Source organism: Salmo salar, chromosome ssa14 (assembly GCF_905237065.1).
Source record: "Salmo salar chromosome ssa14, Ssal_v3.1, whole genome shotgun sequence".
In the NCBI taxonomy this organism is placed as follows: Eukaryota; Metazoa; Chordata; class Actinopteri; order Salmoniformes; family Salmonidae; genus Salmo; species Salmo salar.
The window spans coordinates 34,541,239-34,559,682 of record NC_059455.1 but is presented as its reverse complement, the minus strand read 5'-3'; the positions used below and the strand labels follow the sequence as shown (position 1 = coordinate 34,559,682).

Sequence of the window (18,444 nt, the reverse complement as noted above, 5' to 3'; positions counted from 1 at the left end):
GGGGCGAGAAGAGGGACAGAACCTACACTGTTACATTGATGCTGTTGACCCGGATCATTGGTTGCTGCGGAAAAGGAGGAGGTCAAAAGGTGGGTGAGTGTAACCGATGTGAAATGGCTAGTTAGTTAGCGGTGGTGCGCGCTAATAGCGTTTCAATCAGTGACGTAACTCGCTCTGAGACCTGAAGTGGTTGTTCCCCTTGCGTTGCAAGAGCCGTGGCTTTTGTGGCGCGATTGGTAACGATGCTTCGTGGGTGTCAGTTGTTGATGTGTGCAAGGGTCCCTGGTTCGAGCCCAGGTTGGGGCGAAGAGAGAGACGGAACCTACACTGTTACACATGCACCGAATATAACAGGTGTAGACCTTACAGTGAAATGCTTACTTACAAGCTCTTAACCAACAATGCAGTTTTAAGAAAAATAATTGTTAAGTAAAAAATAGATAAGTCAAAAATTGAAATAAAAAGTAACAAATCGGGTTGGATCGGGTTCAAGTCCGGGCTCTGGCTGGGCCACTCAAGGACATTCAGAGACTTGACCCGAAGCCACTCCTGCATTGTCTTGGCTGTGGGCTCAGGGTCATTGTCCTGTTGGAAGGTGAACCTTCGCCCCAGTCTGAGGTCCTGAGCACTATGGAGCAGGTTTTCATCAAGGATCTCTCTTTACTTTGCTCTGTTCATCTTTCCCTTGATCCTGACTAGTTTCCCAGTCCCTGCCACTAAAAAACATCCCCACAGCATGATGCCGCCACCACCATGCTTCACCGTACGGATGGTGCCAGGTTTCTTGCAGACGTGACGCTTGGCATTCAGGCCAAAGAGTTCAATCTTGGTTTCATCAGACCAGAGAAGCTTGTTTCTCATGGTCTGAGAGTCTTTCGGTGTCTTTTGGCAAACTCCAAGCAGGCTGTCATGTGGCGTTTACTGAGGAGTGGCTTCCGTCTGGTCACTCTACCATAAAGGCCTGATTTGTTGGAGTCCTGCAGAGATGGTTGTCCTTCTGGTAGGTTCTCCCATCTCCATTTACATTTTTACATTTTAGTCATTTAGCAGACGCTCTTATCCAGAGCGACTTACAGTAGTGAATGCATACATTTCATATAATTATTTTCCTGTGCTGGCCCCCCGTGGGAATCGAACCCACAACCCCTGGCGTTGCAAACACCATGCTCTACCAACTGAGCTACAGGGAAGGCCACAGAGGAACTATGGGGCTCTGTCAGAGTGACCATCAGGGTTTTGGTCACCTAACTAACCAAGACCCTTCTCCCCCGATTGATCAGTTTGTCCAGGCGGCGAGCTCTAGGAAGAGTCTTGGTGGTTCCAAACTTCTTCCATTTAAGAATGATGGAGGCCACTGTGTTCTTGGAGACCTTGGATTCTCAGAAATGTTTTGGTAGCCTTCCCCAGATTTGTGCCTCGACACAATCTTGTCTCGGAGCTCATGGCTTGGTTTTGCTCTGACTTGCAGTGTCAACTGTGGGACCTTGTATAGACAGGTGTGTGCCTTTCCAAATCATGTACAATCAATTGAATTTACCACAGGTGGACTCCAATCCAGTTGTAGAAAAAATCTAAATAAGATATATATATTTTTTTTTATACATTTACCAGAAAAAATTTAAACCTGTTTTTGCTTGGTCATTATGGGGTGTATTTTGTGTAGATTGATTTTTATTTAATCCATTTTAGAATAAGGCTGTAACGTAACAAAATGTGGAAAAAGTGAAGTGGTCTGAATACTTTCCGAATGTACTGTATATTTCCTTATTGAAGCAATGCAATTAGAACAATACTGAATGCAAACATGTTCAACATATTTAGCAAATATGGGGCAGGCTATTTAACGAATTTGGCTATAGACCTAACGGACTAACATTGAAATTGGAGTTGATGACAATGCAATACATAAAAGACTGTAAATACACAACTTGAAGCAACCACAGTGGTGTAGTAGAGGGTATACGCATATGCCATATACCCACTTATTTTGCAGTAGGGATAGCATATACTCTCTTCTTAATCCCCACAATGCGTGTCAAAGTAGGGTAGTGGAGGTAAACACCGTATCAATTAATAGGCTAAGGCTGATGGAACAGATCAGAATGTTTAGCTTAAAATGTTGATAAACTATTATTTATTCACATTTTAGGAGCAGCAATGGAAATATCCATTTGAAATTTAGAAAGAGAGGAGATCTAAAGATGCAACAACTATCATGGGTTACTAAAATGACTAGGATAATGCCTTTGTCTTCTAGACAATGAAAGAAGGTTGAAAGAAAACCAATAGAACAGGAGAATGCATATGAGGAAGTCTTTATAAAATAATTTCCTCCATGTTTCTATGGTCAGATTTTAGCTATAGGCTACTTTGAAGCAAGGGAAGACATGCCTCATAATATGAATTAAAATGTCCAGGTTTCAAACAACTAAGAAACAGGAAAAATATAACGATGCTAATAATAGGCCTAACCGTCTTCTGGTAGAGGAAAAGGCTTTCCCAAAAACCTTCTCAATTAAATGTTAACTAGCTACCGATGCCTTTTGCAAACTCAATATTATGTGCAGGCACATGCACGGAAAAAGTACTCAATTGTCATACTTTAATAAAAGTAAAGATACCTTAATAGAAAATGACTCAAGTAAAAGTGAAAGGTACCCAGTAAAATACCACTTGAGTAAAAGACAAAGTATTTGGTTTTAAATGTACTTAAGTATCAAAAGTGAAAGTATAAACCATTACAAATTCCATATATTAAGCAAACCAGATGGCACAAATTGCTTTTAATTTTTTTTTACAGATAGCCAGCGACACGCTCCAACACTCAGACATGATGTATAAACAAAGCATTTATGTTTAGTGAATCCGCCAGATCAGAGGCAGTAGGGATGACCAGGGATGTTCTCTTGATAAGTGTGTGAATTGGACCATTTTCCTGTCAAAATGTAACGAGTGCTATTGGGTGTCAGGGAAAATGTATGGAGTAAAAAGTACAATACCACAAAAAACTACTTAAGTAGTACTTAAAAGTATTTTTACTTAAGTACTTTACACCACTGGCAGAGCACATGTCCCTTTGCCATTCCAGTCTCCAAAATGCACTTTTCGGTGGTGGTATAATTTCCACTAAAATGTTAAATTGTTTGTCTACATTTTTTGTCATTGTTGTTCTGAATCCACTGCCCGCAAGTCGTAGTTAAATTCTCATCTATGCTTCAGAAGCAAAACGTTGTGTCTTGATTGTTGAACAAAGTCCAGTCATCAGCATTCATGCGTAAAGGCAGGCTCACATTTTGCGTTATATGACCACGTATCCTCCCCGACCAACCTCCCTCCTTTTGATTCTGTCTTAAGTAAGTATACCAAATATAACATATCATAGGAATTGGAGGGACACAAAAAACATCTACTCAGAGCAACCAGGCTGAATATTTATGTATTACTCAGTTTACAAAACCGTAGTTAAATAAACACCACTGTATAAGTTATAATGCACATTGTCGAAGAAAAGTTTCAAATTATGTCACACTGTGAGATTATAATGAGGTTAAAAGTATTTGTTGCACTTTGCACAATTATTTTGCACTATGACAATGTTTCACTTATTTTATTTTGAAACCATACAATGCTGGCTTAAAGGACAAAAAAAAGGTAGCAGGTTGCATTTGGGCCTATTTTAATTATAGTTTATTCAGATGTTAAATGCACCACCAAAAGCTTAGGTAAATGTTTGCCCAAAAGGTTTGAGTTTGAGTTATGATGAAGTAAGACAGTTGTACTGCATAAGCTCATGAGGGACTTATGTTATATTTTTCAAGAATCAAAGGATTCATTGAAATGACCATCGAGCAGCAGAAAATATCACAGGTTGTATCTCTTTGGCCATTATCAAACAACCTCAGTTGACAATTAACAACTTGTTATTAATCATGACATGATCAGTCTGAAATACAGTCGTTAAAACTATATTTTTCTGTTTGCAGGTGTATGTGTTGCAGAACCTGTAGAAATGACTGTTGTAAAGAACTTCTATGTGGACCTGCGCCTACCATACTCTGTTGTAAACAGAGAGCAAGTGCAGATCAAAGTAGTAATACACAACTATGATGAAGAGTCTCAAAAGGTAGATGTCTTGTTTGAAGTCACTTGATCAGTAAGGCAGTCACATTAGGCCGATGACTATATATATATGAATGGACAAAGCCATCGATCACGTGACACCATTCATTCCTATGTGAAGACTCAATAGCGCATTGAAGCCAAATTAATTCGGTTAAGGTTAAGATGGCGACATAACATGCGCAGTTTGACCTACTCCAGGAAGTGATGTTGCAGGCCATCTATCTCAGTGCTGCCTGCTCTCATTGAGTAACTCAAGTTGAAGGCCGACTGGGGTAATGCAGAATGCCATTATCAACTGAATGATCCTTATAACTTCTGTATGTGATTTAAAAACAATCAGTTCAAGGACATACATCTGGTGTATTAGAAGCCATTATTGGTACCATCATTGTCTTCAATTTGTATTTTTACACAGATTGTCATTTTTCCATTCACTATAATGGGGGATCCTATTTACTGCAAACAAGGCCTGCAGTACCGCGGTCGGCGTTGAACTTCCGTGGCTTCAATGAGAGGGGACATTCTCCCCTGCTTTAGGCACAACTAAAATAACTTCTCATCTCTATTTGTAGGTCACAGTTTTGTTAAAGGCCAGTGAGAATCTGTGCACAGCAACGAATTACAGAGGATCCTACAGGGAAATAATTAATGTGGACAAAAAGTCACAGAAAGTCCTGTATGTCACTGTCATTCCCATGAAACCAGGCAAACACCAAATCACTGTAACGGCCCGGAGCGAGTATTATAGAGATGGCATAGAGAAACAACTTCTTGTTGTGGTGAGGCTGCCTGCACCTGCTCGTGATGCTCACAGTTTAGTTGAGGACACATAAAGTGTTTCTTTAAAATGTTTCTCTCTCTCCCCGTTTCTTCTCATATCATAGCCAGAGGGAGTGGAGAAGACCATACTAAAGGAAAGGCTGTTGCAACCAAATGTTATGAATGGTTTGGACCAAAACAGCTGTTGTACCCTCCATTAGATCTTAAAAAATAACATGGCTGAAAGGTGTGGTTCAGAATTTTACAACTTCATGTTAGATGGTTCCTCACCTTGAAAGTATTCTATGGGCGAGAGAAACTGTAATCCATGGTTCGGCTTACTTTAAACAGCCACTAGAAAATTCAGCTAACTTCAGCCACTACAAACTAACAATCAATGGAAGTATGGCCAATGTATGTTTTTACATTAAAATGGCCATATCACCTGTAAGTAAGATCAAACCAAATATGGAGTTGATTTAAGTTGATTTCAGGCGATTTGTTCTGAGAAAAAAAAACATGCTCAAATGCCTCCATCACATCCATTGATTGTTAGCTTGTGGTGGCTAAATTTAACTGAAGTTTGAAGTAGCCGTTTAAAGAAATCCGAACTATGGATTACAGTTTCTCCTGGCCCATAGAATACTTTCAGGTTCAGTCTCCATCTAACATCAAGTTGTAAAATCCTGAACCACTCCTTTCAAATATATTAAGGCTATTGTCGAGAATGTGCCAGAATGTCCTCCTGAGATTACACAGAGGCCTAAATCTATGATATCAACAACATTGGTTGATATTATGTAGGTGTGAACATATAATTGGTTATTTTTGTGTTGTTCCCTCTGAAATGAAACAGGGAAGCAGAAAGGAGAAGTTTACATTAACCTGAAGAACATGCTTCCAGACACAGTGTCAAGTACTTACATCACTATAGAAGGTATCCTCAACCTAACAGATTGCTTATTCTAATAATAATAAAAGTGTGTTGTGACTACTATATATTTAAAAGAAAACATTAATGAAACAATCCAATGCTTTTTGATGTTTTGCTGTCAGTGTGTAGCCTGGTGGAACCAGCCTCATCGCTGAGTTTACCATTCTGTTTCATTTCATGTATCAGTCTGGCCTTCCTCCAATAGATGGGTATTTGGAATAAGTTAGCAAATGACCGGTCAAATCACCATCCTCAGAAGCAATGGGTGGGTTTAGGACAAAATGCCACGTGGCTAAACACTGTGCTTTGAATTAGGCCGTCCTCTGATTGGTTGATGGTGATCCAATTGCAGACAAGTTCGTTTTGAATAATGCCCCTCATTACAGACGTTGGCTCAAAACAGAAGTAGGCCAGACTGATATGTGAAGAGAAATGGAGTGGTGAAATCCAATCCAATCAAATAAAAATTTTCACATGCGCCCGAATACAACAGGTATTACAACACCTTACAGTGAAATGCTTACTTACAAGCCCTTAACCAACAATGCAGTTTTAAGAAAATACCAACAACAAAAAAAGTAAGAGATAAGAATAACAAATAATTCAAGAGCAGCAGTAAATAACAATAGCGGGGTTATATACAGGGGGTACCGGTACAGAGTCATAGTCAATGTGCGGGGGCACAGGTCTCGAGGTAATTGAGATAAAATGTACATGTTGGTAGAGTTATTAAAGTGACTATGCATAGATAATAACAGAGAGTAGTGGGGGGGGGGGCAATGCAAATAGTCTGGGTAGCCATTTGATTAGCTGTTCAGGAGTCTTATGACTTGGGGGTAGAAGCTATTTAGGAGCCTGTTGGACCTAGACTTGGTGCTCCGGTACCGCTTGCCGTGCGGTAGCAGAGAGAACAGTCTGACTACGGTGGCTGGAGTCTTTGACAATTTTTAGGGCTTTCCTCTGACACCGCCTGGAATAGAGGTCCTGGATCGCAGGAAGCTTGGCCCCGGTGATGTACTGGGCCGTATGCACTACCCTCTGTAGTGCCTTGCGGTCGGAGGCCGAGCAGTTGCCATACCAGGCAGTGATGCAACCCGTCAGGATGCTCTCGATGGTGCAACTGTAAAACCTTTTGAGGATCTGAGGACCCATGCCAAATCTTTTCAGTCTTCTGAGGGGGAATAGGTTTTATCGTGCCCTCTTCACGACTGTCTTGGTGTGCTTGGACCATGTTAGTTTGTTGATGTGGATGCCAAGGAACTTGAAGCTCTCAATCTGCTCCATTACAGCCCCATTGCTGAGAATGGGGGCGTGCTCGGTCCTCCTTTTCCTGTAGGCCACAATCATCTCCTTTGTCTTGATCACATTGAGGGAGAGGTTGTTGTCCTTGCACCACACGGTCAGGTCTCTGACCTCCTCCCTATAGGCTGTCTCATCATTGTCGGTGATCAGGCCTACCACTGTTGTGTCATCAGCAAACTTAATGATGGTGTTGGAGTCGTGCCTGGCAGTGCAATCATGAGTGAACAGGGAGTACAGGAGGGGGCTGAGCACACACCCCTGAGGGGACCCCGTGTTGAGGATCAGCATGGCGGATGTGTTGTTACCTACCCTTACCACCTGGGGGCGGCCCGTCAGGAAGTCCAGGATCCAGTTGCAGAAGGTGTTTAGTCCCAGGGTCCTTAGCTTAGTGATGAGCTTTGAGGGCACTATGGTGTTGAACGCTGAGCTGTAGCCAATGAATAGCATTCTCACATAGGTGTTCCTTTTGTCCAAGTGTGAAAGGGCAGTGTGGAGTGCAATAGAGATTGCATCATCTGTGGATCTGTTGTTGCGGTATGCAAATTGGAGTGGGTCTAAGGTTTCTGGGATAATGGTGTTGATGTGAGCCATGACCAGCCTTTTAAAGCATTTCATGGCTACAGACATGAGTGCTACGAGTCGGCAGTCATTAAGGCAGGTTACCTTAGTGTTCTTGGGCACAGGGACTATGGTGGTCTGCTTGAAACATGTTGGTATTACAGACTCAGACAGGGAGAGGTTGAAAATGTCAGTGAAGACACTTGCCAGTTGGTCAGCGCATGCTCAGAGTACACGTCCTGGTAATCCGTCTGGCCCTGCGGCCTTGTGAATGTTGACCTGTTTGAAAGTCTTACTCACATCGGCTGCGGAGAGCATGATCACGCAGTCATCCGGAACAGCTGATGCTCTCATGCATGTTTCAGTGTTACTTGCCTCGAAGCGAGCATAGAAGTTATTTAGCTCGTCTGGTAGGCTCGTGTCACTGGGCAGCTCTCGGCTGTGCTTCCCTTTGTAGTCTGTAATAGTTTGCAAGCCCTGCCACATCCGACAAGAGTCGGAGCCGGTGTAGTACAGTTCGATCTTACTCCTGTATTGACGCTTTGCCTGTTTAATGGTTCGCCGGAGGGCATAGCGGGATTTCTTATATTCTTCTGGGTTAGAGTCCCTCTCCTTGAAAGCGGCAGCTCTACCCTTTAGCTCAGTATGAATGTTGCCTGTAATCCATGGCTTCTGGTTGGGGTATGTACGTACAGTCACTGGGGGGACAATGTCCTTAATGCACTTATTAATAAAGCCAGTGACTGATGAGTTGTACTCCTCAATGCCATAGGAAGAATCCTGGAACATATTCCAGTCTGTGCTAGCAAAACAGTCCTGTAGCTTAGCATCTACTTCATCTGACCACGTCTTTATTGACCGAGTCACTGGTGCTTCCTGCTTTAATTTTTGCTTGTAATTTTTGCTTGTACGCATTTTGCTTGTACGCTGTGTGTGGCGTAACGGTGGTCTAGATTTTTTTCCCCTCTGGTTGCACATTTAACATGCTGATAGAAATGACGTCAAACTGATTTAAGTTTCCCTGCATTAAAGTCCCCGGCCACTAGGAGCGTTTTCCTGTTTGCTTATGGCACTATACAGCTCATTGAGCATGTGTTTTAGTGCCAGCATCGGTCTGTGGTGGTATATAAACAGCTACGAAAAATACAGATGAAAACTCTAGGTATATGATAAGCTGTAGACCACACTACCTCAGGCGAGCAAAACCTCGAGACTTCCTTAGATATCGTGCACCAGCTGTTGTTCACATATATGCATAGGCCTTGTCTTACCAGAGGCTGCTGTTCTGTCCTGCCGATGGAGTATATAACCCGCCAGCTGTATGTTCTTAACGTCGCCGTTCAGCCACGACTCGGTGAAACATAAGATGTTACAGTTTTTAATGTCCCGTTGGGAGGATATACATGCTTTCAGCTCGTCCCATTTATTTCCCAGCAATTTAACATTAGCTAGCAGGATGGAAGGCAAGGGCAGATTAGCCCCCCGTCGCCTGATCCTCACAAGGCACCCGGATCTTTTTCCATGAAATCTCAGTTTCCTTCTCCAGCGAATCACAGGGATCTGGGCCTGGTCGGGTGTCTGTAGTAGTATATCCCTCCCATCTGACTTGTTGAAGAAGAACTCTTTGTCCAGTTTGAGGTGAGCAATCGCAGTTCGGATGTCCAGAAGCTCTTTTTGGTCATAAGAGACGGTAGCAGCAACGTTATGTGCAAAACAAGTTTAGAACAAGAGGGAAATGTTTTTTTAAAATAGCATGGTTGGTTGAGAGCCGATAAGACGGCAGCCCTCCCCACCGGCACCATTGTGAACGCAGCGATCAGTCTGGCTCTACCAGGTCCAGTGTATATATGACAAAATAATGTACATGTGGGCTAATAAGCATAATCCAGTATAGGCTACATATATCGGGGAAACCTGATCATTACAATTTTGTAGCTAGCATGAACAGTGTCAAATAGATTACAGTATTTGGAATTTGCCTTTCTAAAACAAAAAAACATACAAGTTTCAAATGTTGTCTTGGATTAGGGGACTCCCTGGCAGATACAGTAATCAACTCCATTGGTGGCGCAGTACTGAGTGAACTCATTAAGATGCCGGGTGGCTGTGTAGAGCAGAACCTGGTTTCAATGACTGCCCCCATCATCGCCACACACTACCTGGACCACGCCAATGCCTGGGAGGAGGTGGGAGTGGAGAAGAGAGCTGAGGCGCTTCAATATGTAAACCTAGGTGAATATACTGTACCATAGAGGCATCACCTGCTTTCTTTGGTGGACATGTGTACATGTTATACCCCTGAAAGGAGGAAATAGATCACATGGAGATGTAGTTTCGGCTTCAAGTCGCTTGTAATGAGTGAGCTGGGAAGCCCTGTGCGCCCCTATAGGAATTCCTAGGTATAACCAATCGAACTCAGATCAGACATCAATTGAGTACACAGATCGCATTATCAACATTCAGATAAATGAATAGCTTATTACTTACTGGTACGCATTATGGTTCTCTTATTATTTAGTTATTATTAAGGCACTTTTAATTCTATCACATATAATCAAATGTCCTTTTCTCTTCCTCTCTTTCTCCAAATTTCGCCCCCACTCTCTCATGTTGTTTTCCATAGGCTATCAAAGACACCTTGGTTACAAAAACTCTGATGACACGTATTCTCCATATGGAAAGGACGGAAAACCAAGCACATGGTAAGTGAATTTATCAGTTTCGTCTCACTGGGCCTCATTTGTCATTGGTGCATGCAGTTGCATGAATGGTTGTGTATCATTGTAGATTGTCTATATACTCATCAGGTCTCAGATGGCTTGACCTGCATTATGGTGGTTAGTTACAATTGTTAAACACATCAGCCTTCTCTTGTGAAACAGAGAGCCACACATCAGCGTTCTGATTCCTAAACTTATGAAAATCAACCCTATGGATAATCACATTTTAAAATGACACGATTTTCAAGTTTTTCAGTTATTTTAAGAATGTTCATACAATACAATTTAGTTCTCAAATTTAAGCTCTTACAAACTGAGCCACACAGGACTGCTTACATCAAACGTACTGTATGATATGACTCATCAGGCTCCAGAATAGACAATACTGTGTCTTGGTCCCCAGGGTGACAGCTTACACTGCCAAGGTGTTTGCAATGGTGCATATGTTTGGGGGAGTGGAGGATGAAAGAGTGTGCATACCTTTGAAGTTCCTTGTAAAAAAACAGAACTCTGCAGGAATCTTTCAAGAAGAAGCTCCAATCAATAGTTGGAGGCTCACAGTAAAGTTGTTTATCTCATTTATACTTTTTGTCCACTATTAGAAATATAAAACATAAAATCATGTCAAGCAAACATGTTTGTTAAATCCCTTTGAAATGTACTATTTGTCCTGTAGACATTTGTATATTAAGCACAAGTTTTAGCACAAATATTGTACTATGTTCAAAGCTATAATTTCCTTGACTAAAATCTGTTCTTCCATCTCCACTCAGGGTGGGATATATGAGGAAGGAGATGTGGCAACAACTGCTTTTGTTCTGATAGCCATGCAAGAGACCCTCGAGATCTGTAAGGATACAGGCACGGTAAATTAGGATAAATAACTTTTAAGGGGATGCATTGTTGATGGTTTGAGTAGCCTAGGTTTTGACTTAATTAGCAAAAATCTGTATTGATTACTACATTTGTAAGTCTGTGGGATGGTCTGACAAAAAATTAGATCCGTTTTTTTTCTGCAGTGGACAATTGGGGCTAAGCTGTAATAGTTGGGTATACAGTAGCGTCAGTGAAGACTAGTGTGCTGCTCAGTAATGTGGACCTCTATTCTGCGATGAGTATGGAATTGTGGTTATTGTTACAGTGTTAAGATTAAGAGGTCAAACTGTTAACAAATTATTAGTCTCATTACAGTGTCATTCTTCTCCTGTGTATGTGGGTTTCTCATAGGACCAAGATGGAGCCATGAAGAAAGCCTCAGAATACATATTTAATGCACTTCCTGCTCAATCCAGTCCCTACTCTGTAGCCATATCTTCCTATGCCCTGGCACTGACTAAAAAATATGAATGGAAAGATAAACTCTTAAAAGAATTAGATCGAACAAGCACAGGTAATATTTTCAGTGCTAATGTTAGTGTTTCTTTCATCCACTGTTTCCTCCAGTTATCTCTTAAAGCCATTTTACTGTGTTCTCTCAAATACACTGAGTCTACAAAACATTAGGAATACATGTGTAGGCCGTCATTGTAAATAAGAATTTGTTCTTAAGACTTGCCTAGTTAAATAAAGGTAAAAAATAAATAATAATAATAATTCCATGACACAGACTGACCAGGTGAATGCTATGATCCCTTATTGATGTCACTTGTTAAATCCATTTCAATCAGTGTAGATTAAGGTTAAAGAAGGATTTCTAAGCCTTGAGGCAATTGGTTTGAGTGTGTCTAGAATTGCAACGCTGCTGGATTTTTCAGGCTCAACAGTTTCCTGTGTATCAAGAATGGTCCACCACCCAAAGTACATTCAGCCAACTTGACACAACTGTGGGAAGCATTGGAGTCAACATGGGCCAGCATCACTGTGGAACGCTATCGACAACTTGTAGTCCACGCCACGTTGAATTGAAGCTGTTCTGAGGGTCAAACAGGGTGCAGCTCAATATTAGGAATATTAGTTTTATTAGTCTTGTCTGTAATGCCTGTTAGTCTTATTAGTCTTGTCTGTAATGTCTTTTTTTGTTATGTGTCTGACCCTGGTAAGACTAGCAGTCGCCATTGGCGTCAGCTATTTATTTATTTTTTATTTTACCTTTATTTAACGAGGCAAGTCAGTTAAGAACAAATTCTTATTTACAATGACGGCCTACACCGGCCAAACCCGGACGACGCTGGGCCAATTGTGCGCCTCCCTACGGGACTCCCAATCACGGCCGGTTGTGATACAGCCTGGATTCAAACCAGGGTGTCTGTGGTAACGCCTCTAGCACTGAGATGCAGTGCCTTAGACCGCTTCGCCACTCAGGAGCCCAATAATGGGGATCCTTAAACATCAAATTTGTATTTCTTTGACATTAAATCTCTCTCTGTTAGTTCTTTTTCTGTATCTATCAGACTTTCACCCTGTACCTGTCTCTTTCCATCTTTCCTCAGGGGGCACTCATTGGGGTGGAAATGATGATAAAGGGGTGGAGGCAACAGGGTATGCACTTTCAGCCCTCGTGACACTGGGTGAGCTTAAGAGATCAGAGGCTGTGAGTGACTGGCTGGTGGCCAAGAGTCGAGCAAATGGCCAATTTGGGAACACACAGGTAACAACACAATATAGACAGAAAATGGTACTACTCATGAAAGTAAACACAGTCTGTCATTTCAATGGTTTACGCTCTTGTCTCCCTCCCCCTCATCCCCACCCCACTCCCTTCTATCCCCTCTACTCGCACTCTCCAGTGCACCATAGTGGTGTTCCAGGCCCTTTCTCTGTTCCAAAAACAGAAGGCTGCCCCACCGGGTAATAGCATAAGTGTAAGCCTGTCTGTCAACAGCCCTGTCCGCACGGGCGAAAGCAGCTCTATCAAATGGAATTTAGACCAGAGATCCAGGTTTATGTCACGATCTGAAAGGGTGAGTTACATTGGACTAGCAAACGAATTTGAACAACACAGGCAAATATGGTGTAGTGGCTTTTGCATTCTAGTGGCTTTATTTTATATGCACTTGATTACTGCAGATACCACAGCTGACGGATTTCACTTTCGAAGCAAAGGGGTCAGGGAAAGCAAAATTAAAGGTGTGTGGATTTTCCAGCTGTATTTGGATATTTGTGCACAATAAATATTTCAGTTAATGTAGTATACTCGATGTGTTTGAATATTCTTCCCATACTCATGATAAAATTATATCTATGACGTACTGTAATAATTCAGATACTGTCATCATTGTGCTCTTTTCAGGTCCTGACAACGTACTACACCATGCTTGTGAAAGAGAAGTCAGTTTGCAAAGGATTTAACATGAGCCATTCAATAGAAAAGATCAGTATGTTCCTGTTTTTCTGAAGAATAGCTTTACTCAACCCCTTTTGTCCAAGTGTCTTTATGTTATCGCTGTTATTTGATCATGCCATATTTTAATTACAACCCTTTTTTTGCCAGTACACTTTGGATGTAACTGCTCTGTTTGTTGCAGATGAAGCAAAGGCTCCAGAGGGTGTTGTCGGTGTCTACAAACTGACCATATGTGTTAGGTGAGAACTAAGGGGAGTTACAGTATACTGTAAGTGCATGTACATGTGAATAATATGATCCTGTTATGTTAGCAGACAGTAGAGAGCAGACACTAGAGAGGAAAACTACATAATCACACATTTATCTGCAGCTACATACAACATATAGGAAACCTCTCATAGATTGAGAACACAGATATTTGAGGATCTCAGAATTTTCCTTGTTGTTCCCTTGTGCATATGCTTACAGTATGTATTGTGGTAGAAGTTTTGGAAGTGACTGATGGGTATCGAAGTACTATATGTAAATGTATTTACAGTAGTGTTGGTGGTGTGGAAGATCTGAATTAACATTAAATATGTATCTCTCTCTCTAAATGTAGGCCTCTTGAAGGGACCTCCATCAAGATGGCCATTCTGGATGTATCTCTTCCTTCAGGTTTTGTGCCTGACTATACAAGTCTTAATGAGGTACAGTCATCAAAACAAAGTAGAAAAACAAAGTAGCAGTATGTAGAAAGTATCCTTTTCATGTTTAGTATCTACACTATACACAATAAAAGGATATACTCCTTCACTAATTGATCATGGAACTCTGCGCTACAGAACATTCCATATTTTTCTGTGTTTGTAGTTGTTGTCTCGCAAGGACAAGTTGATTGACTTCTACCAACTGGACAAGGAGCTTTCTGATAAAGGATCTCTCATTATTCACATATACGATGTAAGTAATTGGGAAATCTATTGAGAACACTGGCAAAGGTAGAGAGTAAGGGGCATTCTAAATTAGATAAAAAAACTAAAGAAACTATTCTTTATTTTTAAACAACCTGCGTTAGAACTACAACAACTAAGAAAGCACCATAGAGCATTATGGATGTAAAAATGTGATGTATTGGCGTGCAAATTGGAAGGTACAGGTTACTTGACCAGGAAAAACACTGGGCCCTAAGGTAAGACAAGTTTCTCCTGACCATGTGAACTGATCAGTCGAAAACTTTGTGTCATAACCATAGCCTATACACTGAGTGTACAAAACATTATGAACACCTGCTCTTTCCATGACAGCCTGACCAGGTGAATCCAGGTGAAAGCTATGATCCCTTATTGGTCACTTGTTAAATCCACTTCAATCAGTGTAGATGAAGGGGAGGAAAAAGGTTAAAGAAGGATTTTTAAGCCTTGAGACAATATTAGGAAGGTGTTCTTAATGTTTTGTACAGTGAGTGTATGCCTTTTTTTCCCCATTCTCTTCAGCTATCTCCTAGTCCTAACTCTGATTACTGCGTACCAGTGACTCTGTATCAAGAATTTACTGTGCGCCTCCTACAGCCTTCTTCAATTAAGGTGTATTCCTATTACGAACCTGGTAAGATCCTTTCAATGTACGGGTTGTCCTTGGTTCGGCCACAATTGATTTGGGAGTTCAACACAACTGTTTAAAAAAATGCTCTCAATTTATATTTGAAGTTCTTGTGTCCAACCACTTATGTATCTTTATATTCCCAGTTTTTTTAAATAAAAACACTAAGTTGATTGTGTGCCCCACCAGTCAAAAACCTGGCATGTGCGGCTACTTTCCACCGCACTGATAGGGGACTTTTGAATCCCCTGGAATTTATGTAAAAAATCTTTATTTACAACATCGTGTCAACATTTGAGTCTGATGTAAAATTTTGACTGTACAATTATTAAAGGTGCACTGTGCAGAAATCGCTCTGCCATTTCCTGGTTGCTAAAATTCTAATAGTGGTGGTGTTGGAGGGCCAGTAGGAGGCACTCTTTCCTCTGGTCTAAAAAAAAATATCCCAATGCCCCAGGGCTGTGATTGGGGACACTGCCCTGTGTAGGGTGCTGTCTTTGGGATGGGACGTTAAACGGGTGTCCTGACTCTCTGAGGTCATTAAAGATCCCATTGCACTTATCGTAAGAGTAGGGGTGTTAACCCCGGTGTCCTGGCTAAATTCCCAACCTGGCCCTCATACCATCACGGCCACCTAATCATCCCCAGCTTACAATTGGCTCATTCATCCCCCTCCTATCCCCTGAAACTATTCCCCAGGTCGTTGCTGTAAATGAGAATGTGTTCTCAGTCAACTTACCTGGTAAAATAACGGTAAAATAAATAAAATAAAAAATTGTTTGCCTAATTTCTGTTTGTGACGAAATATGTAAGTATAGTGTAGAGAATCATTGTACCATCTAAACCTCTGTGAAATATATTTTCCATAACCAAAAATATTGTTTTTTCAACTGTTAAAAGCTGGTGTAAAAAAAAAGAATTTGGTTGGGTCGCCCAAAAAAGTCACATATTGTAACGTCAATAAAACGCTTTCACTTATAGTCATACAGCCCAGCAACAGATATGGAACTCAAACAATATTGACGGAATGATATTCCTCTGTGTTTCAGAAAAGAGCTGCACCAGATTCTACAGCCCCTTTAAGAATAGCACAGACGAGGACATTATCTGCAGCAAGAATGGATGTGCGTGCATTGACAGTAAGACACTTATTTCATACCACCACTGTATATTGGTGGATATTTCAGGGATCTACTGTAAGATAACTATTGAGTGGCCATTGTTTAGCTTTACAACTGTACAAAATTAAATTAGCAACATCATTTTTTACATGTATTTTATTTAACCTTTATTTAACTAGGCAAGTCAGTTAAGAACAAATTCTTATTTACAATGACGGCCTACCCCGGCCAAATCCTAACCCGGACGATGCTGGGCCAATTGTGTGCCACCCTATGGGACTCCCAATCATGGCTGTTTGTGATACAGCCTGGAATCGAACCAGGGTCTGTTATGACACCTCTAGCACTGAGATGCAGTGCCTTAGACCGCTGCGCCACTCGGGAGCCCAAATCATTCCTACTAACAATTCTTTGCAGCCATTCATTATTTTTATAGTTTCATAAATTTCACGATGGTGATTATTTTGCTTTTGTAGTATGCACATGTACTATGTTTTCACTTCATGTTTAGCATCTCTGCCTAAGCTTGACTTTTATGTTGCCTGCTTGCCAGTTCTCTTAAGCATCAGCCAACTCTATTGTTTTGTCGCCCCAAGATTGTTTCCAACCTTAATTTTATCTGACAGAAAATTGTCCATCCGTGAAGAAGGCTGAGTCCTTAACAGCTTCTGACCGTGAAGAGGAAGCCTGCGTTTGGACTAACCCTGGTAAAACGGCACTCACATTTCTCTGACTTTCAATAAACCCTTCTGACACATATTACAACCATGGTCACGGGAAGTAGAAGTGCTGAGGGTGCTGCAGCACTCCCTGATCAATCAGAATCATTTATAGAAAAAAAAAATATATATATATATATATATATATATTTTATACAGAAGTAGTGCGCTAGGCCTTTACTAGTCCTGTATGAGCGGACCTAAATATCCGACAGCAGCACAGGGAGAGAAAATATTCTCAGCAGCAGCACCACCCCCACCCCTAATCATCCTCCCGCGGCCATGACTATACCTACAATAGAATAGGGATAGCCACAGATGTATGTTTACCAAAAAAGATTTGATCAAACCCACTTATTTTCACCCTATTTTGCGTCTGCAGTTTACAACATTCAAGTAAAACATATTCAAGAGGATGAGAACACCCTGATCAAATATAAAATGGAGATTCAAAAGGCCTATAAACTTGGTAAATACTACAGTTTTTCCCAAAATCATTATTTGTGTTGCCTCGAGAGAATAAAAAAGTAAAGAGAGAGTGATAGAGGAATCATGTAATGGATATTGCTTATGCTGTCTTACAGGGAATGATTTAAAAGTGGATGTTAAAACGGAGAGAGATTTCTATGCCCACCGCATGTGCCAGACGTCTCTTGGGTTGAAGAAGGATAAATTGTATTTATTCATAGGCAATCCAAAAGACATAATACTGGGTGATGATGGCAGGTTAGGATCACAATTAATCTGTTTGATTTGTTTCTTACATTACATGCCACAATTAATTTTTAATTAATGATTTGTTTGATTAAACAATTTCTGTTGTTTTTAAGTTATTCTTATGTCCTGTCGGGAAACACATGGCTGGAAGAATTTGAATCTGGGGGAGAACAGGCGACATTCCTGAATAAGCTTGAGACTTCTGGCTGCAGCACTTGAACACAGTGGTCCAGTTTGCTGGTTCATCCCACATCTGTGCATGTGGATGACCCACACAGTTAACTTAACTAACTTTGAAACATGATGTTTATCCTATATCGCAAAGTAAATGAAAATTAAACTGAAATATCACATTATTATCACAAACATATGTCCTTGTTTTACTTGATCACAATTTATGACATGGTCAGTAGGCTACAATTTATTTTGTTGATCACCTGAATTACCACTTAGAAAAGGAGAAGTCATGTGTCATACACCAGTCAACCCATTTGCACTGTGGGCGTCAATCAATATACTGTGTGCAGTTCACAACCTTTTTCAGGATTTTCAACTGCATGAATGGCGAAAGGGCGGGCCAGCAAGGCAAGTTATTCTGCGTTCACGTGCTAGTCAGAACTAGCACGTT

The 18,444-nt window shown here is 41.1% G+C and overlaps 1 protein-coding gene across 1 annotated transcript in view; it reads left to right on the top strand.

Annotated features, from left to right (window-relative positions):
* The window catches only part of LOC106569365 (complement C3), a 56,403-nt gene extending 38,221 nt beyond the window's left edge, over positions 1-18,182 (top strand). The window contains exons 19-40 of the mRNA XM_014140672.2: positions 3,984-4,123; positions 4,695-4,901; positions 5,007-5,067; positions 5,738-5,818; positions 9,704-9,907; positions 10,299-10,377; positions 10,799-10,955; positions 11,169-11,261; positions 11,623-11,785; positions 12,825-12,982; positions 13,122-13,295; positions 13,402-13,461; positions 13,625-13,709; positions 13,860-13,917; positions 14,280-14,367; positions 14,531-14,620; positions 15,154-15,265; positions 16,309-16,398; positions 17,007-17,087; positions 17,482-17,568; positions 17,684-17,825; positions 17,930-18,182. Coding sequence (XP_013996147.1) covers positions 3,984-4,123; positions 4,695-4,901; positions 5,007-5,067; positions 5,738-5,818; positions 9,704-9,907; positions 10,299-10,377; positions 10,799-10,955; positions 11,169-11,261; positions 11,623-11,785; positions 12,825-12,982; positions 13,122-13,295; positions 13,402-13,461; positions 13,625-13,709; positions 13,860-13,917; positions 14,280-14,367; positions 14,531-14,620; positions 15,154-15,265; positions 16,309-16,398; positions 17,007-17,087; positions 17,482-17,568; positions 17,684-17,825; positions 17,930-18,035 — 2,516 coding nt within the window. The 3' untranslated portion in view covers positions 18,036-18,182. The remainder of the gene's footprint in view (positions 1-3,983; positions 4,124-4,694; positions 4,902-5,006; positions 5,068-5,737; positions 5,819-9,703; positions 9,908-10,298; positions 10,378-10,798; positions 10,956-11,168; positions 11,262-11,622; positions 11,786-12,824; positions 12,983-13,121; positions 13,296-13,401; positions 13,462-13,624; positions 13,710-13,859; positions 13,918-14,279; positions 14,368-14,530; positions 14,621-15,153; positions 15,266-16,308; positions 16,399-17,006; positions 17,088-17,481; positions 17,569-17,683; positions 17,826-17,929) is intronic.
* Positions 18,183-18,444: the final 262 nt, after the last annotated feature.